Source organism: Ctenopharyngodon idella, chromosome 10, assembly GCF_019924925.1.
Source record: "Ctenopharyngodon idella isolate HZGC_01 chromosome 10, HZGC01, whole genome shotgun sequence".
NCBI classification, from domain to species: Eukaryota; Metazoa; Chordata; class Actinopteri; order Cypriniformes; family Xenocyprididae; genus Ctenopharyngodon; species Ctenopharyngodon idella.
In genome coordinates this window covers 38,328,789-38,353,806 of record NC_067229.1, presented here as the reverse complement: position 1 = coordinate 38,353,806, position 25,018 = coordinate 38,328,789, and the positions used below count along the sequence as shown (strand labels likewise).

Here is a 25,018-nt window from a genome sequence, read left to right as displayed (position 1 = left end):
CCAAGTAATATGTATCTTATTACTATGGACATGAACGCAATAGTGGGGCCAAAATAAAGCAGTACGAATAAGTGCTTTTGCACAGTATTAGGATGTTTTGGTTTTAAATGTAAATATAGCATTTTTACAGCATTTTTAGGCAACGTTTCAGAATCTACGAAAGTTTACCACTGCGCTAATAGACGCTTGTCTCGCGAACAGAAGTCGCCTGAGGAGGTAACCATAGCAACAGCAAGGCAGCTGCTGGAGTATTGGAGGGTAGATGGAGAAAACAAGCACTGCCATTATTTATTACTTTATTATAGATTTACTCATCAAACGTTTCATTTTTTTTTTTTATAATCGACTAATAACACGTGAACCAAAACACTATTTAGCGTCTTCATTTAAAATTACTGACTGAAATTTCTTTAAGGAGTCAGGTAGGCTAATTCACAACTACTGTATGCAATTAATGTTGTACAAATCATAGCAATTAGCCTATATAATTAGCATTATGAAATATTCTATCGTTTATGAAATAAGCTTGATGTTGCTCTGACCGTATCCACCTTTGTCCTGACGAGCCTACTGCGATTTAGATTATGCGTGGCACTTTCGGTTTCTGGGGAAGTTCCACTCAAGAAGACTAAAACAAACAAACCATTTAAAATCATAAGGTTGCGCTACAAATAATCCTTATCCGTCAGTTTGACTGAATGAGCTGTAAAAAAAAAATTCTTCAATGTTGTCATGTTCAGACTCCAAGAAAATACGCTTGGTATTTTAATGTGACATGGTTTGACAAGAATATCTATGGCAAGCTCGTTTCAGTCGCTGCATTCTTTTCCTCCTGATTAGCCTATGCCTGTTTTCTTTTTTCCTTTATTCCACTGTAACAGGGAAAAAGGACAACATATACTGCGCACGTGGTCTGCTCTCCCGATTTAATTTACGATATATCACATAACTCACTGGAATGCACTAAGAATCTCCCGTTTTTCTCCCCAAATCCTCACTTCTCTTTCCAGGTTTGTTTTGACACAGATGCTTTTTCTCCCGTTTTCACTATAAGCCAGTTTCCTATAACCACTGTGCCGCGGAAAATTATCAAATTCCAATAAATAAAAAAATAAAAATAAATACTGCAAAATACATCGTCGCTGTCGGGCAGAAACCTGGTATCTCTATATTTCGTCGTTTTTGTTTTATCTTTTTTTTTCTTCTTCAAATTAATACTATTGGTCACACTTTATGTCTGTTGGCTTTACAAATATTTAACCAATGAAAAGCATTTAAAAGAGGTTGTGACTAAACATTGTAACTCCATTGGATCCTCAAACTGTCAGTCAAACATCATATCTCCACCCACCTCTAACGTGATTGAAGTCACGCGTACAGTTTGGACCGTCTCTGCTTGTTTGCAATGCAAAGGTAAATAATTCTGTATTTAAATAATCGGTGCCAAGTAAATTCGGTCGGGAAAACGGAATGTCCTCTTTCAACTACAAATTCACATATTATTAATTAATATTAAGCTGGTAGTTGTGGATTCCACAGCGAAAAGTCAAGGGAGGAGTCTCGCAGTGAGGGGTCGAGGAGAGGACGCGCAGGATATTTTCGCTTCAGCTAGCGTTACAAACAGCCTAAAGTAATTAAAATAAAGTAAATGATAACGCTCAATGATTTGGAAAGCCTATTTTCAGACGTATCTACTGTAATCTACTTTATCAGAAAATTATTTATCAGGGAAATTTTACTGGGACACAGCAAGACTTTACTGGGGCTGTACCCCAGTAAAAAGGTTCTAGCGACGCCCCTGTCACATAACTCTGTCATTCGCTGGTCAAAAACCATAACTCTATTTGAGCTTGATTTTAATAAAATGTTAATAATTATAATGACACATGCAGGGCTGCATTAATGCACAGGCTTTACCCAGGGCCCCAAGGCTGGAGGAGGGCCCCAGTGATGCTGGAAAAATATATATAATTGAAAACTAAAATTAAAATTTAACACATTTTATAAAGTTTTAGCTATTCTGTTAAAATCTAATTATTGTCACTTTGCTTTGAGTGTGCGTGGCTAGAAGATGTGGGCTTGTGAAGTTGTGTTGTGCGTTGAACTTCCATGCTATGTTACCCTTACCTCCTCAGCATTCTCAGAGTAAAGAGACGACAATACAGAGACGTTAACGGGGAAGAGATAACACAACAAATATATCCAACATTTCTTCATCAGACAATTTCACTGAGCCGCAAAATGAAAGGGTTAGTTCACCCTAAAAGGAAATTTCTGTCATTGGGTACTCACCCTCATTTGTCTTTCCAAACCTGTAAGACCTTCATTCATCTTTGGAACACATTAAGACATTTGTAATGAAATCCAAGAGGATTTACTGAGTACTGAATACTGAGTCGGCATTCTGACGTAGAACCTGGAAGCGCTGCACTGTGTTTACTACGTCAACAGCGTAGGAGAATGACAGGGAAGGAAATTGTTGAATAAAGTAATTATTTTTGTTCAGTTTTTGCGCACAAAAAGTATTCTCATCGCTTCATAACATTAAGGTTGAACCACGGTTGTCACATGGACTACTTTAATGATGTCTTTACTACCTTTCTGGGCCTTGAAAGGTGCAATGACGTTGCTGCCTATGTGTGGTTCAGAAACCCTCGGATTCCATCAAAAAGATCTTAATTTGTGTTCCGAAGATGAACGAATGTCTTACAGGTTTGGAACGACATGATGGTGAGTAATTAATGACAGAATTTTCATTTTTGGGTGAATTAACCCTTTTAACACAGCCCAAGTATCTAAAGCGATGAAAAGTCTGCTTTGGCGAGCGAATAAAACAAACTTACTCAGGTCTTTCTTGCTCCAGAGCTCCATGAACCAACACATACAGTATATGAAATGAGCAATATCACACGACACAAGCAAGAATGCTGTTTTCTTGAATATCAGCACGATTGCAAATGTGATATTACAAGAAATTAATATTAAATTACACAATTTTGTCTGTTTTGTTCTGTCTCTCCAATGAAAATAGTTCCAATCAAAGCCACAGCATAACCGTTGTGCATCTCCGAGCAACACACAATGGTGTTTTGTTCCTGAATGAATTCGAGTTTTGAAAGAATTGGTTGAGTGACTGATTCAATGACCAAAACAAGAAAACTCATTCAGGGGCATTTTTTGCACCCATATATTGAATTTCGAGGGCATTTTTGTTTTATTTTTTGCCCCAAATTTCGACCCTGCTTACCATTATTGTGAGGTGAAAATGATCCACATCTATATACAGACAATAGTATACATTTTTGAGGAATGTATGGGTGTGCATGCAGTGTGGGGCCCCATATCCAGTTTTATTATGCCATTTGAAGCAGTGCAGGTTTGTGCAATTTTGTTATATTTTAATGCTTAGTGGTGTGCTGTGGGATTTTTTACTTATCAAAACTGTGCTGTGGCAAAAAAATAAAAATTAAATAAATTAAAATGTTGGGAAACCTGAAATGTTTCTAAAGCAGGTAAATACAATATCTGTCACAATGACGGAAATCACTTTGAATTATTATCACTCATGTTCCAGTTAATTAACATTTTTGAGTAAGGCAATGTGTTATGTAATACAGACATATTGGCCTAGTACAGGCCTATTTAACACGTCTGTAATATTGCTGCAAAGATTAGGTAATCAGGTAGCGGCCTCAACAAGGTGGGTAATAATTTGGCAGGGTGTTACAATTCAGCACAACACCGGCATATTTTAGTGTTATGCAGCATTGCATTTTACAAACAAGTTGGTGGTGGCACAGAGCCTCTTCAGAACAGCTTTAACCCAGATGTGTAAAGATACTTGAAAAGTACTAATGAGGTAATCTTGCATTACAATGAAATCAGGATATTTGTACACCGTATCGTACCATTTGTTCCTTGTGATTTCATCCAGCTTGTGTTACTGGGACATATAATGGATGGAGATGATTTGATCATGACGCCCCTTTAGGCAAAGAGAGGATAATCCACATGATCATGTTTTGACATTTGGCCTTGAATAAATGCGTGTGGCGCACATCAAGTAACCAAATATACACAAAGCACTTGAGGAATATAATTACCTATAGTTTCTATTATGATATTATTTTACAAATAATAATTCAGTGAATCTGAATCTTAGTCAATTGTAATAAATGTGCATTGTCGACAAGCATTTTAACCTGGGGTCTGTGAAGGTCCTGCATGGTATATAAAGCATGTTGGATATAATATGGTTTATGTTATGGGTTGGCTGGTCCAGAAGATTAAAAATGAAACCATGTGACTGAGGAACCAGATAGCCAGATGGACAGTGTCTTAGAAGATCATGTACTACATTGTTCCTTTCTTATGTAGTTTTAAGAGGGGATGTCTTTGATGAAATAACAAACTGATGATGGCAGGCATTGTTTGAAAGGGTGTGATATCTATTTCTAGAAAAGGATGAGGTGAGGAAACCTTTTCTCACGAAGACGGCATATCTGAAACCACCTACACTAAAAAAAGGATATTGTGTGCGTATTTTATGAAAAATAATATGAATAGATTAGACAACTAACACCACTGTTATTGTTGGTTTAAGGAAGGTATTATGATGCTTTTCATTACCTTCAATTTATAACATATAATAGTGATGAAATTGCTAGTTATGTTAATTTTGGAATGGATTTTATCATCTTTTTGTGAAAATAAGAAGAATGTGTATATCCTTTAATTATCATTTATATAAAAAATAATTTATGTAATTTTCATATTAATTAATTAAAAAAAGTCATTTTTATCAACAAATGAGGAGATATGACCATTCAAAAATAGACTAATATATTAGTCTAAAAGTCAATAATGTGTCATTAGAATGGACCATGTGTTTCATTAGGTCCTGTTTTGTAAACTTGACCACTTTTCGTGTTCAAGTGGACATATTTATTGTATAATGCATCATTATAATAGCACAGTTAAGTGCAGTCTGATACACAGTGATATAATGCATTTATAGAATATAAGTCAATGCAAAAGCTAAGTTAGTGCTACATGAGCAGCAAGATGCTCCTAGTAATTCCAGACATGTTACCTGATACTGAATTTATACTGGTCTTCTTAGAGCTCCTCGTGTTCCTCCTCTGGCGTCCCGTATTTCTCATAACCCCAGCTGTTTTGTTTCTGGTGCCCTCCCTCACACCTATAGATAGAAAGGGGTCAGTATAAATAGCTATATCGTCATAAACTTACAGAGAAGACAACGAGAGAGAGAGAGAAGGTGAACAAGGTAGTATGTGATCTTTATCATTTCATTTTATTTAAAATGTATTTATTTGTTTTTCTTTACTTTCAAGTAATGTAAATGTTTATTTGTATTTTTTATTTGTGCATTACTTTTTTATCTGTCTATCTATCTATTTATCTATCTATTTATATATCTATCTATCTATCTGTCTATCTATCTATTTGTCTTTCTGTATATATCTATATGTCGATCTGTCCATCATCTATCTATCTGGCTATCTGTATATATCTATCTGTCTGTCTGTCTGTCCATCATCTATCTATCTGTCTGCATATATCTATCTGTCCGTTGTCCGTTCATCCATCCATTTATCTATCTATCTGTCTATCTATCTATTTGTCTGTCTGTCTATCTATTTATCTGTCTGTCTGTCTGTCCATCCGTCCATCATCTATCTATCTGTCTGTATATATCTGTCCGTTGTCCGTCCGTCCATCCATCCATCCATCCATCCATTTATCTATCTATCTACCTATCTATCTATCTATCTATCTATCAGTTTTAAAACAGGAGTCAGATGTTTTCTTTTGTGGCTCTTTCCTTCATTGAAAACGTGTGACCACAGTGACATCAGATTCATTTGAACTGCAGCATTCAGTGCCTGTTGGTGAGACCTGCACACAGAACGGAAAACTTGTAGCGTGATCTGATAGTAAGTGTCTTTTTGCTTTTAAAATCTGTTTTTTGAGTGAATTGAGGTCAAGGTGACAATGTGATGTGTATGATTTCCCCTGCAGCCAGAGCATCATGTGGCCAGCCCTCCTAGTGTGTCAGCTTGTCCTGATTCTCCAGTCAGAGGCTCAGAGTCCCTGCCTCACCCACCCAACATTCAGAGACCCAGGTCAGTCAAAGCATGCATGTATCCTTCTGCTCTTCTCCTCTTCCTCTTTATGCATCCTTAATTCTCTCTTCACTATCTCACCTTTCAGTTCCTTTGGAACCACAAAGGAACTCGAGACCACCCAGCAATTTGAGGAGTGTGTTTTCTTAAACATGCAGTATTATTTTATGATGCATCCTTCTTTTAGTTGTGGTTTGTGTGGTTTTAAATGTCATTGCAGCATAAAGACCTTAATAGATTTCCATACCAACATCATGAGAGGTTACTGTGATAACTGTTTTACTTTTTTATTTTACAGACAACTCTGATATCACAGTTATGTGTGGCACAAACAGGATGGATTTGTACATTTTGCTGTGCCCTATGTACTTCTATGGATATAACGAATCCATGGTGGCTCTTAATGGTCACTTTGCCAAGCCAGAGTGCAGAGGAACCGCTGACTGGACTGCCAACCCACCTGTACTGAAATTCCAGTTCTACATCACTGAACCATACATATCTATTTGCTCCAATAAGCTGACGGTATTAGATGTTTTTCAGCAGAATTAATTAATTAATTGTAGAGCACCTTTCATACATAAAATGCAACTCAAATTTCTTGACAGGTTAGAACATAAAAACATTTAGAAAAAAAGACTAAGAATAATAAAAAACAAAAACACTATAATTTTGTCTTTTTCTAAATGTCTAATAATATTTGAGTCTATTATTAAACACACACACATATATATATATATATATATATATATATAAATAATGTAATAGTAATATTAATGTTACTTTTTGTTTTTTCATTGTTTTTTGCTTTTTCCCCCTCATTATTATTATTATTATTATTATTATTATTATTATTATATTCTGACCTATAAAGAACTTTGAGCTGCATTTTATTATTTTGCAGTCTTGTAAACATTTTGGATTGTTGATCTAAAAATTGCTGAACAATATATACGTTTTCTTGCTATTAAAAAGTTGTCTTTTTTGCATGTTCCACTGTTCAATTCAACAGATCACTCAGGAGGTGGGATCTGGGCTGTTCTCTGACTTCTCTAGTGTGCAGTCTGTGAACATCTCTGGGGTGGTTAACACTCAGGACCCCAATGCTGGAACCATCACCTACCGGCAGGAGATGAAATACCTCTTTTCCTGCAGATACCCACTGCAGTACTTGATCAACAACACGGAGATGAGTGTGTGAGTGGAGTGACCATGTACAGTGGGATCCAACGGCCTGAGACCACATTGAAAACCTGGGATTTAAAGGTTAAAAGTTTTAAGATTAAAAAACAACATTAAAGAAACTTTATGCCATAAAATGAAGAAATGTTTAAGTGTCTACACTATTTCTAGGTCAATAATCAAAAAAGCAACTTTGTGACCATGTGAATGTTGTACAAAAGGTCAGATGTTCTTTCTTGCATTGAAGTTTAAAATGGTCTTTGGCATCAAACTTGCACAAAAAATCTAATTTTATGAATTTGTAATGAAAAATGTATTTAAAAATAAATAAATAAATAAAAGTTTTCAGTGGTCTCAGACTTTTGGCCTCCACTGTATGTCTTATTAGATAATTTACCTTGAACACATTTCAGGATGAGTTACTCTGTCATTTACAAAAACATGCTGTTGTTCTGTGTTTTTGGGGCAGATCTGGAGTGAGTCTGGCAATTAAAGACAATAACGGTAGTTTCATCAGCACTCTGAGCATGCTTCTTTTCGAGGTATTATATGTTCCTTTGGCTTAGATTTTCAATGATCATTTAGCATAACACTTTATGACAATTATATTCAAGGGTTATTGGTACTGGCTAATTGCAAGTTCATAACTGTCTGTCTGCACTGACTCAAAGGACTACACATATACAACTCGTCTCTTCATTCCTCCAACGGGCCTCATGCTGAAGACCAGGGTTTTTGTGGAAGTTCGAGCCACTAATCTCACAGAGAGGTACTTTGCTCAGTTTGAGATTATGAATTCTGTTATCCATTATAAGGTGGTCTATGATATAAGATACAAATTGAGCCCAGGGGAGAAGGGAGCGACCAATAAAAATGATGTCCTGGGGATTTTAGTGACAGTCCTGATGTTATCCAGAATGAAAGTCTTATAACCATTATATAAAAAAATATTAGTATATTAAATCTTCAGTTTTGAAGTTGATGGATCACTTTTTAAAATGTGTTCTCCCCATAAAGGTTCAATGTTCTGTTGGATCGATGCTATACAACCACTAATCCTTACCCAGGCAACAGCACATCATTTGACCTGTTCGTCGGGTAAGTGTGAAGGCTTAAATCTTTGTTTCATTTATACATTTTAACTAATGTTCGATCTAATTTTAAATTAAATTAAGTGAAGATGGCTGCAAGAGGATGATTCAGATACAAATTTGCATCTAAAAGGGATTCCACAGCTCAGTTATCTGTTACTGATTGAAAATTACATAACGAAATTTGTAGTTAGTTATTTAATCCATTACATTACACATTTTAGGTAGTGACCATTAACCGATGTTAGGGAACCATGAATATGCATATGTGTTGTTAAATTCTCGACTTAATAAATTGAAAAGTTCTTCAAGTAAATACCCACTCAAAGAGGTTCAGTTGACAAAAGTTGTGAATGCATTATATTTAAATATGAAATTACACATTTGTGCATTTTAAAAAGATAAAAAAGAATTAGGAAGAATCAATATTGTGAAAATTAATTTACTGCCATTGTGTGAATATGTAATTGTGTATTCAATAAAAAAAAAGTAACTGTAGTCTAATTTTTAGAATTTTAAAACCAGTACGTAATCCAGATTACATATAATCAGTTACTACACACTGCCCAGCACTGATTATACTGTATTGTTGTCTGTCATTCTCAGATGTAACCATGATCTACAAACCATAATGGGTGTGAATGGAGAACAGCAGGTGGCGCGCTTCTCGTTCGAGACCTTTCGCTTTGTAGAGCACAGAAACAGGACAGTGTCGACCTTTTATCTGCACTGTACCACCAGGCTCTGCGAGAGCTCTTTCTGTAGATCCTTACGGCAGGTATGAACACAACCGTATGACAACGTGCACCACCAAAAACCGCAACATGTAATTCACAAGAGGGCCACGCCATCATCTAACTGAAGTGTATTCAAATGCATTTTATGACACATGCATCAGAATTGCTCAACTCCTGCGAGGAAGAGGAGAGAAGTCCAGTCGGCTCAGGGAACCTCAGTGAGTGACGTCGCCACAGTGAGCTCTGGACCAGTCATCACCAAAGTGGATGGTAAGAGCAGTCAGTCGTTTGAGAGAAATCATTTCAATATGCAAATCAATCAACTTTGTTTATATAGTGCTTAATACAATTGTTGGTTTGTTGGTTCAGTTCAATAACTGTGTAAAGTTCATCAATTAAGAAATAAGTTCACTTCATCCATAAGCAGCTCTAGAGAGGACAATAAAATCATTATTCAGCTCATTATGTTGATTCAGTTCAGTTCAATAACATGAATGCAATATGCATTAATAAATTGGAGTAAAGATGTTGTATTATTATTTGAATATGTATTGATTTTTTAATGTACTTTGACTTCATTTAATGCCATGTGTTTGAACTCATTCGAATTTTCTTTTCTTTTTATAATCCTTTTAGAACCATTTGCACCTGTTGCAGCAGGTATGGATGTTTTCTGATATTTTTAAAGGAAATATGGGTCCCACTTTATATTAAGTGTCTTTAACTACTATATACTAAGATTTAAATGAATCATTTGGTACAACGCACTTACTGTGTACATACATGTTTTACACTACTTCTGTTTTAAAAAATATCTGCATATCTATACACCCTTCCCTTACATCTTAATAGGGATAGTTCACCACAAAATGAAATTTCTGTCATTAATTACTCACCCTCATGTTGTTCCAAACCCGTAAGACCAACACAAATGGAACACAAATGAAGTTCTTTTTGATGAAATCTGAGAGCTTTCTGTTCCTCTATAGACAGCTACACAACTAAAACTTCGATGCTTCAAAAAGTTCATAAAGAGACTGTAAAACTAATCCATATGAATTGAGTGGTTTAGTCCAAATTTTCTGAAGAGACTTGATAACTTTATATGACGAACAGATTTAATTTAGGCTTTTACTCGCATATAAACCATGATCAGCGAACATAAACAGAAGCTCAACCGAACCTGCGTGATGTACGAGAACAAACCTCTTGCGAAAGCTCAAACGAGAATGAACTTCATTGGTTCTCGCACGTCAAGCGAACATGCTTGAGCTTCCTTTTACCACAACTGATGTGTGAGTTGATGAATATTTATTTGTGAATAAAAGCCTGAATTCAATCTGTTCATTATATGAAGTGATCGTGTCTCTTCAGAAAATTTGGACTAAACCACTCAATTCATATGGATTAGTTTTACGATCTCTTTATGAACTTTTTGAAGTGTCAAAGTGTCAGCTGCGTAGCTGTCTATGGAGGGACAGAAAGCTCTCATATTTCATCAAAAAGATCTTCACTTGTGTTCCGAAGATGAGCGAAATACTTACAGGTTTGGAATGACATGAGGGTGAGTAATTAATTACAGAATTTTCATTTTTGGGTGAACTATCCCTTTAAAACTCCCTTAAACCTAACCATACAACCAAACCTGTCCGTAACTTTAACCTCAACAGCAGCAAAAGTGTTTTGCAATAGAACATAAACACAAGAGTACATTTTTTTTTTTTTTACGTACATAGTAGTTAAAGACACCTAGTATAAAATAATACGGATGTTTGAATTAGAGATCAACTAAACCTTTTGTTAGCTCTGCACTTTTGCTCAGGTCAGTGTGTTGTTCTAATGTTTGTGCAGCATCTGAGGCTCAGAACGCAGCAGAGGCAGTGGTAGGTGTCTCTGTGGCAGCAGGGGTATTCGGAGCGCTGTGTGTCATCATGCTGGCTATGCTTGTCTACAAGATCCGCAGGGACAAGTTCAGTGTAGACAAATCAACACTTTTTCACTGACAGCTGTAAAACAGAAATTCCATTCCTGACAGGGTTCCCTTGCCACTGTAAAAGCTGTTCTCACAGACACTCTAGAAAGGGCCTCTGCAGTGATCTGTAGTTTAAGAGGATAGGAATGGGATGATGACACAAGGAAGAACAAAATCTCACCAAACCACTGTAATAAATCGATCTGTGCCTTACAGTAACACAATCTACTGAATGGTTTAGATTCATCATACTTTTTTTGCATGCCAAGGTTTATTATATTAACTATATTCCATTTATATATCTGCATTTTGGGATTTTCTGTACGAGGGCATTCTTGTAAAAAAAAGTATTTTGCTAATGTTGTGATTTTATGACTGATTAAAGCAAAACTAAGAAATATTATTTTTCAGTTGTAAACACTGGCCTTCATGGACTCAGATTTGTGCTTGTTATAAAATTGTATACCTCTTGTAACTACATTTACAATCAGATTTTTTCCCCAAAAGTGTAAATGCCTATGTGGCATTTGATTTACTTAATTTATAAGTTATATTAAATGCATTAATTAAATAAAATACAGAAATCGTATGCATTTTAAAGGGATAGTTCACCCAAAAATGAAAATTCTGCCATTTGGAACAAATTGAGGGTGAGTAAATGGCAGAATTTTCATTTTTGGGTGAACTATCCCTTTAATGCATTTATATATAATGCTAGACAGCGCTAACCAGCATGAAGGATGATTCAATGCAATGAGAAGATATTACACAATGTGCAGAGAAGTTAAAAAAAAAAAAAAGAGACTTTATTAACAGTTTAGAAACAATCTTCTCCCTTTTCCATGTATTCTCTCCACACAGACTTGACAAAACAAGTGAAGATGTGAAAGCCAAAAAAAAAAAAAAAAAAAATCCACTTTTCCAGTCAGTGAAATTCCTTTGAAGTCAGTGCAGCAGACTAATCCTACTGAAGTCCATAAATACAGGAGATGTTTGGCATAGAAGATGCTCACAGGTACAAACAGATTGTTTTTGTAATGGGCCACATGGAAAAAGGTATACTAGCAAAAACAAACAAGATGAGACAATTAAGCTGTTAAAGCAATACAATTCAGCAGGAACTTCACATTTCCTCAATATCTGGACGCAAAGCAAAGGTGTCTTGAGTCAGAGGGCATGACAAATGACCGTTTTCAGCAGAGCTGCATTAACATATAATAAAAAGTACAGCCTTTGCTTTGGTCATGCATGCCATTTTTGATTTCCTTGTGACTCAAAACAGATGGGGGTCATGTTTCTGAGAGGGAGAAGATCAATAATTCATGGATTAAGAAGCAAAACTTAATGTGAAATCGAAGGAGCACACAGCCTTGAGTTGGGTTTGGTATTTTCTTTTGGCTCAGGGTCACTGAACATGAACTACTGAAATGGACACAGGCATTAAGCTGTTCCAATTTGTTGAGGGGTGGGGCAGGAGAAAAAAAAAAAAAAAAAGATTTTGAACCACTTAACGGAGTCAATAAATAGATCCAAAAAAAAAAAAAAAAAAAAAAAAAAACCTTTAAGATTTCCAGATGTTATAATTCATCCTCTATATGGTTTTCAGATTTACTGCTCTCTGTTGATTCTGCAAAAATAAAAAATAAACACATTAGCATACAATGAACTACTATATTTATATAAAGATACTAAACCTATAGATCCTGATATTTTTAGGTCATAGAGCATGTTGAAATGATTTTGCATCTACACTAATGTTAGAATGGTTAGTGGTAGAGCTGCACGATTTTGGATAAAATGAGAATTTTTGGTTTAAAATAGAGATCACAATTCTCCCACAATTCTGCATAGACAATTAAAAATAAAACAATTTACTAGAGATTCTGACAATGTTTATTTAAAAATATGCAGTCTATTTAAAAATATTTAATTATTATTTTTTTTTTAAATCGTTTTAATTATTGATTCAATGACTCACTTGCTTCATTACTGGATGAATCATTGTTTTTAAACGAATCTCTTGAATGAATGATTCAATGACTATTACATTTTTTTAAGTCACTTATCTTCTATTGGCCTAACAATGTAATCAATAAAATCATTTTTTGAAGTATCAAGTTACTTTCAAAACGTAATTTGCTCTAATTTGACTGCCAAAGTAGACATCAGTGTTTTCATCTGAACTATAAACTTTATCACAGTACTTCTTTATTTATTTGAATTGTTCTAACGCAGAAATAATGATACTGTGTGGTTGAAATGACATTGTGAAGCGGTTTCATACCAACTGCTCTCTCTGGGTCAGCGGCAGCGCCAACGCAGATTTGAATGTTCCGCTGTGATCATACTTGTTAGGTGTTTGAATCAAGATTGCGATCTTTTAGCGATTAATTGTGCAGCTCAAGTTAGTGGACTGAGAATTACCTGTATCATCCGTATTTTCTGCTGCATTTAGTTCAGGTATGGTTTCTTCCTTTTTTTCTTCGGTTGGAGGCTCCTCTGCTGGCTTCACCTCTTCAGCTAAAAAGCACAATTTAAATATCAGTTTTACTCCACATTAACAGGAAAAAAAAGTGGCCTTCTAATTGTCAAAATAATTCTTATATGCTAAAATAAAATGTGTCTAACCATCATCGCTCTTGGGAAGAATAACCTTCTCTGCATCTTCTGTGCTATTAGCTTTGTTGTTCTCTGTGGAGGTGCTGTTCTTGTCTTTAGCCTTATCTTTAGGCTTCGGTTTGGCAAACTTTGCTTTGTTCAGGAGATAGTTGACCTCCCTGTCTAAGAGGGAAAGCTTAGCTTCAAGGTCCTTCGAGAGTAGAACAGGTTTCTCCGTTGGGGACAATTTCTCCTGTTCAGCAACGGTCTTGTTTTTCCATGTCTGCAATAAAAACAAAAAGCAAAATGTGCATCAAAAGTGTTTACTGTGTGGAATTCAGTTGAAGGGAAGGATGAAATAAATGGGAATGGGGTGGGGTTGGGGTTGGGGGGGGGAGAAATAAAGCTATTACATACCATTGTCTCATTGATGACCCTCTCTAGAGTATTCAGTTCAACCTCTGTGAAGATCTGGTCAGCCTCAGGAATCAGTTTAGCACTCCTGTGAACAAAGGGCCAAGCAAGTTAAAAAGGTAGTTCTCTTTTATTTGGAGATGTTGCAGACTGAGAACTCTCCCCCCAAAACTAAATAAAATCAAATAAATAAAGTTAAAATTCATAAATTATTATATTTTTATATATTATATTTTTAAAGTATTTAAATTATTTGAAATCAATTAACATTTAAATGTTTTTTTTTTTTTTTTTTTATTAAAATGTAACTATACAAAATAGATTTAGAAAACCCTTACATTTAAAAAATTTTTTTATTTATTTTCTAAAAATACAATTTAAAAAATAAAGAATTTAAATAAATAGATTACATTTATTTATTATGTGTATTTAATTTAATTTCAATTTTTAAATAAATATTTAAATAATTTTTTAAAAACATTAAAATTATTAATTTTAAATATAAAAAAAAAGATTTTAATGTTTTAAAATATTTCAAAAATAAATTTATAATTTTTAATTGATTTTAATTGATTTAATTGTTTCCTCAAAAAATACATTCTTTAAATAAATAAAATTAAAACAAATAATTTATTATATAAATTTAATTTATTAAATATTTACATATACATTTCTACATTTAAATTAATTTATAAAAATTATTAAATTTATTCATTTAAATAGGTTCTTTGAAAATACTATACATACTTCTGTTTAAAAATAGATTTATTTTTCTAAAAATGCATTCATTTTTTAAAATAAATAAAACGTAAAAATAAAATAAAATTATGCAGCTCTCACTAACTTGAGGAAAATGGTGGAGTGGTTGAGCATGCTGTCGAGAGCTGTCAGTCTGTCAGGCCATTTCTTTCTCTCCTCCACTCTGAAGAACATGGCTTTACAAAGCTTTCTCAACTCAGACAACTTTTCCTTTAGCTCCTTTGTACCAGCGGCATATCCTTCCTCATCCATCCAGTTAGAAGCCTCGCTCAGCTTGCCCGTGATCTGCTCCTTCTCCTCCTCAGTCACGACAGCCAGATACTCATCTTGATACAGCTTATCCTAGATAAAGAGAGAAAAAAAATTTGTTGTAAATTTAAAGAAATAGTTGACTTAAAAATTAAAACAATCAATTTTTCTGTAATAATGATCTTTTTACAATGCTCCTTCATCAAAAAGCTATAAGCTCACTACAGATTTGCAAATAAAGCTCTTTAGACTTGGACAAAGACAGTTCCGTCATCGTCACACCTATGGATCTATGAGTCACTGCTCAAACACTGGGAAGGGCTGCAGAGAGCTTCATTATACCTGCGTCTCAAAGATAAAAGCCTCCAGGCTGTTCAGGGTCTTTTCTCTCTCCTGCTTCTCCAAATCACGGTCAGTGAGGTCTTGCAGCCTGATATGAGGGAGGAACACATGGTAATTCTTTAGAGATTCTTCAGTTACTACAGTCTGTCCCATTTCCAGCTCTTAGTTAATTCATTCTCCACATTAATTAATTCTGAGAACAAAGAGACACTTACTTCTTTTTGGACACTTCAATGTCCTCTGTGCTGGGATCGAGAACGTCGTTCACATCAAGCTCCACTGTGATGTCTTCTGATATTTTGCTCTTTTTCTGGGGTTTGGATTTCTTGTCCGCCTCATTCTCTTCTGCTTTCTCTCCATTTGATTTCTCTTCAGGCTTTTCAGCTTTCTCTGCTTCTTTCTCTCCCTGTGATAGAGGTGAGAGTTCAGTTCAAGACCGATTCCAAAACTAAAATCACAATGTCTTGCCAGCGGCTGGTAATTTTATATGAAACTGCAATATAATACATGGTTGAAATTGAAATTTAAGAATTATAGTCTGACCCTTGCTGACGTTAGTGATGTGAGTGATTCAAATGTTCACATTTTTTTTTGTGACATCTATAGGGGTGTAACAATACATTGTGGCATCAATATCGTATCATGGATAGTGACAATATGTGTTGTGTATAGTTCAAAATGACTTTGTGAGAAAAAATTCAAGTTTACAGAGTTTTAGTGTAAGTACTACATTAAACCTCTATATATAATGTTGAATATAAAAGTATAATAATGCAATGGGGGATTATTTGTGGGTCCTGATAATGCCAAATGTCTTATGTTACCAGTAAAAAATGGCCTACATTATTTTAAATATATCTAGTGAGTGCAAACATATTCATCTGAAATAAGCGTTTCAGTGTTAGAATCATGAATATTTTTATTCTGGTGTCACCATTGTCCTGTGCATTGGGTTACCAGCACCAAGTTCAAGCCTATTCATTTCCACTCCCAATCATTTGTATTATAATCGGCCATTATATTGGGTATTACATAAAAAGAATTATTAGCTACAAATTTTACATCTGTATTTGGAGAACAGATGAACTACTGCAGCTCAAAGAACTTTAGTCAGGTGTTTCTGCAGTAGTTTAGTATTGCATATTGTATAATAAAACACGAGGGGAATTCAAAAGACTCTCCTGAGAATAACAGGGCGGAACAAGTGAATTTGAGTCTTATGAAAGCCCAGAGATTCCATAATCATTCTGCACCTCTCCAGAAACGTGATTAACTGTCAATCCTCTCACCTGAGTTTCCGCTTTATCCTCTTTGTCGGCTTTCTGCTCTTCAGCCTGAGGCTCTCCCTCTTTTCCCTCTTCCATCTCGGGTTTCTCCTGTGCAGTCTCTTCCTGTTTCTCTGACTGTTCCTGATCCTTCCCAGCTTCTGGAGGCACTTCTTCTTCATCCTGGACCATTATGAAAAAGCAAAAAGGTCAAGCTCAAGTTTGGGAAAATTAGATTTAAATGTCTGTCTTATATGGAAACAGACTTTACCGTAACTGGTTCCGACACATTTGCACTTGGCTCTGAGCTGCCACCCCCAAAAAGGCTGGAAATGGTGTTTCCAAGCTCTGGGGACAAAAAAGAAAAGAAACAAATGAAGCAGACATAAACATCCATTCCATTCTTCAATTTAAAAAACAAAATCAAACACTAACTTAAAGGAACTAAAATAAATAAAAATAATTATGTACTATATTACACTAATTTTATATTCACCCAAAAATTCAGTCATCATTTACTCACCATCATGGTCCAAAAGAGTCTATGTAATAAATTCTATGTTGAATCAAATCAAATATTTCTTAATAAGCTACTTTTTTGGGAGAATTATCTTTTGGGAGTAATTTCTCAGTCAGATTTGATGTGCTTAATTTAATTTGCGATTAATTGGATTAATCGCCACATCATGTAATTAGATTTTTTTTAAAAATTAATAATTTGACATAGAATATTAAAATAAACGGTTCTTTTAAAAATTAATATTTCACACTATTACCATTTTACTGTGTTTTTCATCAAATAAATGCAGCCTTTGTAAAAGACTTTTCTAAAACATAAAAAATAATTATATCTATAATCTCACATTGCAAACTGCCTTATTACAGATCAGTATTTTGTCCGACAACAATATAAAAAAATGTGTATGATTTAGTGTATAAAAATGTTTTATTTACTTGTGAGTGTTGACTCCTCCTCTTTCTCCTCCACAATGGTCTCAAACACTGACTCCACCTGAAAAAACAAGAATTCAGTTCTTCTGGCTTATTAAACATCTACTAAAATAGTACAATCACAAAGTAACATAGTGGGAAACTATTAGCACTAGTTTGTCATGTTTTATTATGCAGAGTAAAATCCAGTACTAACCCTGTCCAGAATTAACACCCCACTTTCATCCATATTAAAATGGGCCTTGATGCCCTTAGATTCAGCATCTGAATGTTTCTTAAAGCTGCTGCCCACTCCAGACAGTTTCACTGTCGTCAGATTCTGAGAGCCAAACACCCTTAGAAAGAGAGATAGACATTGAGGTTTGATATCAGAAGTTCTTCTGATAGTTGTGAAAAAAGTATAAACAAATAAAACAGAAAATGAGTAGCATGAACAAAATGTGCGTCTTACTTCAAGTCCTGTTCACTGAGAAAGCTGAGGTCTCCATAGTTAATGTAAAAGACAAAGTCGTCCGTGTAACGATTGAACGTGATGACTTTCCTCTGGGGATACGGGGCCATTCTCTGGAACAGAACACGCTTGTTGTGCTTCATGGTCTTCACGCCATCCTCTTCCTCAGTCTCACGATTGAACTCAACCTAAGGAGAGTGACAGAAAACATCTTAAATGCACAAGCACTGTAGTATGATAAATAAAACTGCACACTACTTGTCTGTAAAATGAAACATCTCAGTGGTTTTGGTTAGGGCTGAGTAAAGACTATTAATACAAATCGAATTTTAGTAAAGAACACAAGGTCTTTGTCTTCACTGTCTCACCTGTATGGGAAACACAGCTGCATCTCGGACTAAGAAAGCTTTGACTTTGAAGGCTTTGCTGAGGGCAGCGGCCTGATAGACGGCACCCATCGCTGCAGCTTCATCTGCATTGATGTTCTTGCTCAGTTCCTCTCTGGAGACAAAAGAACATCAAGTGAAACCATAAACCAAGCTGAATTATTTGGTACTGTACCAATTTCAAAACATCTACTCAATTTTAATCAATGCTATCAGATGTCCTTTAAATTACTCTCATGTCGTTCCAAACCCATGAAACTTCAGTTCATCTTTGAAATACAAATTAATATATTTTTATTGAAATCTGAGACATTTCTGTACCTCCACTGAAAAAGTCTATTCAACCAAAACTCTGATGCATCAAAAGGTTCATAAAGAGATAAACGGAAGCTTAACTGTACTTGCTTGATGCCTTAAAAAACCTCATTACTTTTCTTAGTGAAAGCTCAAACGTGTTGGTGTGACACATTGGTTCTTGCGCATCAAGCAAGCATGCTTGAGTTCAAGTTTACCATATTTGAGTGCTCTACATAGATTTGCTGGTCAATGTTTGTGAATAAATGCCTAAATTAAATTAGTTTATCATATAAAGCAATCTTGTATTAAATCACTCAACTTGACTGGATTTCTTTTATGATCTCTTTTTGCACATTTTGAAGCGTCAGAGTTTTGGGTCAGTAATTGATGACAGAATTTTCATTTTTTGGTGAACTAACAATTTAAAATGTTGAAAAACATGAACCCAAGGTATGAAATATTTGTTCATGGCTTAAGTAATTTAAAAACAATTGCAACCAACTACACACCAACGAATTGCGGCTAATAAGCCTTCATCAGGGTGTGCAACCCTATAAATATTTCTGATATTTTGAGCAAAGAAAGAACCCAAGATAAACTACAAGTCCACACTAAGGGGTCAAGGTTTAGCCGGTTAGCACAGCCCAGTTTGCCTCTGCTGACTGATGTCATAACTTCACCACGCAGCTCCAAATAGCATCTGTTTTCATTGAGAGCCAATCAAAAGGTATCTACAACAGGTTAAACAGGAAATAGAAGAGCAAAAAACATACTTTCCCACAGCTTTAAGAAGCACATCCTGCACTTTGGGCACTCTGGTGGATCCTCCAACCAAAATAACCTGTTCAATCTCCTCCTGGGATTGAACAAAGATATTTCAGATTATTTTTTAAATCACAGCTATGTAGAAAACCTGTATAAAGTTAATTCCTTGATATTTAGCTTCTCACCAGGTTCATCTCAGAAGCAGCTAAAGCTTCCTTCACAGGTCCTGGTACTCTGTCAAACAGATCCTCACAGAGGGCCTCGAACTCAGAGCGAGTCACTTTTGCCTTGAAGTCTATGTCATCCATTAGACCTTCAATCTGAAGAAAGAAAAACATCAAGATGTTATTAAACAACCAAAATATACAAACTGTCTTTCACAACACAGTGTTACATTAAAACTGTATAAGTAGAAAGTCTAACATACAGATATTGTTTGTCTGTTTACATATAATGAAGGTCTAACAAATCTCAGTGTCATGGAAATAGACATCACTTGATAACACCCATTTAACCAAGGCCACCCAGCATGGGCAAATATAATGCACTAACATTTCTTCTAGCAGATAGACTGTGGTCCAAGTGCCTAAAAAAGTGATCATTTTCCTATTTGACATTACTCTAACTGAAAAATGAATGAATGTCTTAGTAGTTGGTTTGTTTTAATGACAGCAGCACTTGAGCTGCATGAACTCCACAAGTTTGTGTAAAACCTGATGATCATGTGATTCAGCATTTGCGAATGACCCAAAGCCTCAGTGGAAGCAAGAACATCTGAGTTCACATGGTCAATGTCACAAATTTGTTTACATTTGAATAGTGACCTAGAAATGTCTCCACAAATTTAAAGTCACATAGGAATGAAAGCAGTGATAGATTTTACTTAATGTGATGTACATCCATATGAAACGAATGATTGGGGAAAAAAAAAAAAAAAAAAACGAAAAAAAAAAAAAAAAAACGTAGGTCGAGAACTTGGTCCAGTCCATCAGTTGATCGAATTTTGGGTGTTGCACTCAAAAATCAAGGCAGATCTGAATGTGAGCTTGCAGTTGATTGGAAGAAAGGGGCAGGTTTTAAGTATACAAAAAGACCGGAGAAGTCCGGAATAAATCACAAGAAAGAAGTCTCATTTCATCGGAAGATCCTATTATGATATTTTGGTGAAAAATAAGGGAGGTTAGAAAAAATTAAAACATTCATGGATGAATCTTCCACAATAAGATCAATAACGTTTTCACGTAATGCCGTTTCTTTTTGCAAATTGATAACGTATTTTGACCAACTAAATATTCTGTTAAAGAAGAAGAAGAAGAAGAAGAAGAAGAAAAAAAACTGTTCGACTTAGTTCAATATTTCCAGTACCTGTGCTACATGTTCAGCATTGGCACTCAGCACAGTCTTGAGTCTCTGAGCCTCTTTAAGGAGTTTGGCCATGGCGCGCAGATTCTCCCTCACATCCTTCTTTGATTTTTTCTGTTCGTTGAAGAGCTTGGCAAGATGATCTCTGAGTCTCAGCTCCATCTCAAAGCCACCGAGTGTTCTATCAAAGCTGAATATAAAAAAAAAAGTGATAGTCAGATGTTTGCGTAATGCGTACACATATGAATGTGCCGAAATGGCCAACAAATGTGGCCAAAACAAGACAATCATGACTAACCCAACTCCACGGATCTGAAGTTGTGGCTGAGCACCAGATTCTTTGGTCTTTATTGTCTGATATGTGACAATCGTGGCTGTTGTGCTGCCTGATCCCATATCATAAAACATGACATTCTATAAAAGACACAGAAAAGAAAAGTTAATATCAAAAAACTGTCACAAATCCCACATAAAACCCTAAATTTCTATATCACAAGTGTCAACAAAATCATAATTTCTGGCTTCCCAGTCTGCTATTTGCTGGCCAAACAAACAGTCCCGCTCACACACTCACTATTGGTTTGCCAAATGAATAAATAAATAAAATTCACTTAAATCTTCTCATTAGTACCTGTGCAGTAGAGTTGATGTCTTTTCTCCGGAATACTCCATAGTTCAAAGCCACAGCAGTATTATCATTGATAAGCTGAAGGACCTTTAGACCTGCTATATGAGCAGCCTGCAAGACAGCCCTGCGTTCTGCCTGATTAAAATAAGCTGGCACTGTGATCACTGCATCTTTTATGGGCTGCTCTGTTAAGAGAAAAACAAATAAAAAAAATTTAAAAAAAATTACCGGTCGATTCAAATATCCCAACCTGCATAAACCAAGACAGCTGAACTTTTCGAAAAACTCCTTATAATCAAACCTGCAAAGTCTTGAGCCAGACTTCGAGAATAGTTCAACATCATCCCTAAAAGTTCCTCTGGAGTATACTGCAGCTCTCTGGATAATATATAGAGAAAAATTCCCAGAAATGAATTTATGTTAATATAAAACACAGCTTATGTACATGCATGCGCTTCAATACTTACTCTGAGAATTTGAAATAAACAGTTCCTCTTTTCTCATCTCTATGCAGCTGGTGCTCAGGGAAGTGTTTCAGATACTGCGCCACCTGTGGGTTGTCTGCTGTCTTTCCCAAAATGCTCTGGAGGAATCTGTAAACCACCTTGGGGTTCTTCACAGCCTGTCATGATTAAAGTATGCTAGAGATGAAGAAAACGTGAAGGAATGTTTTTCATGCTACTCAGAATTGTATAAGTCAACATGAATTCAAAATGGACTATTTACTTTCTTAATCCATGTTCCTGGTCTTATTTTGAGTCATGTACTTTTACAGAAGGTATTATGGAGTACAAAGCCTTACCACTCCTAAAGCACTGTCTCCAAAAAGCCTCTCGTTTTCCTTTAAGCACACAGCGACTGGAGTTTTCCTCCGGGACTCCCTGCAAAAAAAAAAAAGAAGCTAAATGTCACAATGGCGTAAACTGCTGTCTGAAACTAATAAATCTAAATCACTTGACAATATCTGTTGATTTTAGTTGCAAAAAGTTGTGCTCCGTTCGAAAACATACTTGTTTAATACAATCTCCATTGGCACACCGGGTTTCACTATAGCAATTTTCATCCATTCACTGCCCAAGTCCACAGACATCACAGCAACTGATTCTACAACACAAAAAATATCAGAGAGCTGAAATTCTACGCTCTAGGATAAAGAAAAGAAACCTATAATGAAAAAAATGCATGTTTAGATGCATCTTAATAAAATTAAGGCCCGTTCACACCAAGGACGATAACTGTAACAATAAAGATATAGGTTTAAAAAACATTTTAAAAATGTAAAAGAATAGCAAAGTCCACACCACAACTATAACAATACCCACACAGAAACGAACAATATTGCTTGAATCACATTCACAACAATTTTTGACAGCCAATCAGAATCCATCCTGCTTTTAAAGGGATAGTTCACCCAAAAATGAAAATTCTGTCACCATCAAGTTGTTCCAAACCTGTATGAATTTCTTTCCTCTGCTGAACAAAAAAAAGATGATATTTTGAAGAATATAGGTAACCAAACAGTTGATGGGCCCCATTCACTTCCATAGCATTGAACAAAAAAAAAATATATATATATTATGGAAGTCAATGGGGCCCATCAATTGTTTGATAAATTAACAACTTGAGGGTGGGTAAATTACAAGATTTTCATTTTTGGGTAACTATCCCTTTAAGAGCTCAAGCATTTAAAGCAACAGATGACAAACTGCAGCATGTGCTTATAATAAACAGAACAGAATGATACCGAGCATTGGTGTGGATGAAAATATGGTTATAGTTATCATTCTTGGTTTGAATAGGCCTTTAGATTCATCCTGATGAACATCACCACTGGAAACATACAGAAAATATAGGAACATCATAATTTTTATTTGGTGCTTACCTGTTTGAGAAGGCAGGAATGCTACTATTAGGCAAAAAACAGCCCATAACGACAGCCTTTCCCTCATTGTGACCTGCAGAGAAGATACAAAGACTGGTTCAACAGCATGCAAGTTAAAAGTAGGTTAAAAGACACAACTGCAACTGTGACAGGTCTGTACCATAAACCAAGAAAGTATATCAAAAGCACACAAGTTCCCTCAAATCATCATGTCCAAGTCAAGATTATTACTAAAACTGACAGTATTGCATCACAACCCTGATATGAAAACATGCCCGAGTGCCATATATGGATGTGTAGGTGGAGATAGTCGGCCAGTGACAGGTGTGGTGGTACATGCTGATTTGATGGGATCCCACCCACAAGTCTGAGACAAAGCCTGAAGAGCACATGGATCTCAATACTGTAGATCCTGGAGGCCCCCAACAGTACATTTTGGATGTCATCCTAATCAAACACACCTGATTTAACAGTTCAGTTCTTTAATAGAGAACCACAAAACCATCAAAAATGTTTTGGGGGACCCTCCAGGAACAGCACTGGGAACCACTTTTGTAGAGCTTTCCTGCTTAATAGAAACACTAGGGGACCAGGTGGATAAAGAATACAAGGGAACAGTACTTAATGTGTTTAAAAGTTGGATTGTCTTAATTTTTACTGTCATAGTTCTCCCTCGATTGACTATTTTTAATGCTGATTCAAAAATGCAAAGAGGAAACTTCTAGTTGCACAGTCTGTGTGACGTAAGCCTTACTGAGGCTGTCTGATCCTAATAGTGCTGAGCATCATGTCAAACTGTCAATGCAATGCTTGATAATGTGCAGTAAACATTACAACTTCTTCTTTAAAAACACTCAAACACATGTGAACGCAGCTGATGATCTGCTAAATGTACTATAGAGTAATTTATGAACATATACAACCACCCAGATGATCCCAAACATCTCTAACAAAGAAAGTGATGGCATGGCACTTACCTTCTGCCAGATCAAGTTTTATATGGGTTCTTATTGACTGATAAATCCCTCTTGACACCTGAACAACAATATTCAGAAACGCTTATCCTGTCCTAAATATGAACCAAAAGTTGTCTGTGTTGATCCTTATTATCTAGTTCCTTACAAATGGCAAGACGATTGCATTAACCAGCAATGCTCTGTGACCAGACCACCTCGCTTGCTTGATTTTGCTCTTGCAATCACCGGCTTGTTCTAACACATTGGGCCCGGAACGCGGCGTGATCTCATTGGATCCACAGTATTCGCTGCTCGCCGAGTGTAGCGCTGATAGCTATGATCTTAAGTCCCACCCTTTTCCCTTGAGTGGAGAGCGCTGATTGGTCCACGTGCCAATCAGAGCGCGCGAGTGGTCAGTCGTGTAAGTAAGCATGGATATGATTGGTCCACGTTAAAAAGGGGAACACAACGGCTGTGTGACAAGTTGTAGTTTTTGATGCTAGCGATGGGAGTCCGAATCTTTTCCGAGAATAGGTTCGTTTTGAACAGTTCGTTTCAAAGAACCGATACAAAACACTGATTCTT

General features: G+C 35.7%; 2 protein-coding genes across 4 annotated transcripts; one reads left to right on the top strand and one right to left on the bottom strand.

Moving 5' to 3' along the window:
- The first annotated feature begins 117 nt into the window (after positions 1-117).
- On the top strand, positions 118-12,136 carry si:ch73-261i21.5 (zona pellucida-like domain-containing protein 1). Of its 3 annotated transcripts, none has more exons than XM_051910953.1 (12): positions 118-5,287; positions 5,871-5,957; positions 6,043-6,146; positions 6,445-6,671; positions 7,159-7,343; positions 7,798-7,870; positions 8,000-8,097; positions 8,346-8,426; positions 9,026-9,197; positions 9,318-9,426; positions 9,793-9,816; positions 11,008-12,136. In XM_051910953.1, exons 3-12 carry the CDS (start codon positions 6,053-6,055, stop codon positions 11,157-11,159), a joined length of 1,215 nt encoding a protein of 404 aa, XP_051766913.1. In that variant the 5' UTR covers positions 118-5,287; positions 5,871-5,957; positions 6,043-6,052; the 3' UTR covers positions 11,160-12,136. The 3 variants fall into 3 exon arrangements, with proteins under 3 accessions (XP_051766913.1, XP_051766912.1, XP_051766911.1); XM_051910952.1 differs by having other exon boundaries at positions 5,805-5,957; XM_051910951.1 differs by lacking the exon at positions 118-5,287 and having other exon boundaries at positions 5,294-5,957.
- On the bottom strand, positions 11,913-24,752 carry hyou1 (hypoxia up-regulated 1). Its single transcript, XM_051910945.1, has 24 exons — positions 24,455-24,752; positions 23,478-23,550; positions 22,606-22,699; positions 22,398-22,476; positions 22,063-22,217; positions 21,897-21,973; positions 21,599-21,780; positions 21,266-21,381; positions 20,971-21,157; positions 19,791-19,925; positions 19,614-19,696; positions 18,526-18,658; positions 18,158-18,345; positions 17,903-18,041; positions 17,710-17,767; positions 17,027-17,103; positions 16,780-16,938; positions 15,706-15,896; positions 15,491-15,578; positions 14,985-15,241; positions 14,144-14,228; positions 13,757-14,009; positions 13,553-13,648; positions 11,913-12,755 (listed from the first exon to the last, which is right to left on the bottom strand). The coding sequence occupies exons 2-24, from the start codon at positions 23,542-23,544 to the stop codon at positions 12,706-12,708; spliced, it is 2,949 nt and encodes a 982-aa protein (XP_051766905.1). The 5' UTR covers positions 23,545-23,550; positions 24,455-24,752; the 3' UTR covers positions 11,913-12,705.
- Positions 24,753-25,018: the final 266 nt, after the last annotated feature.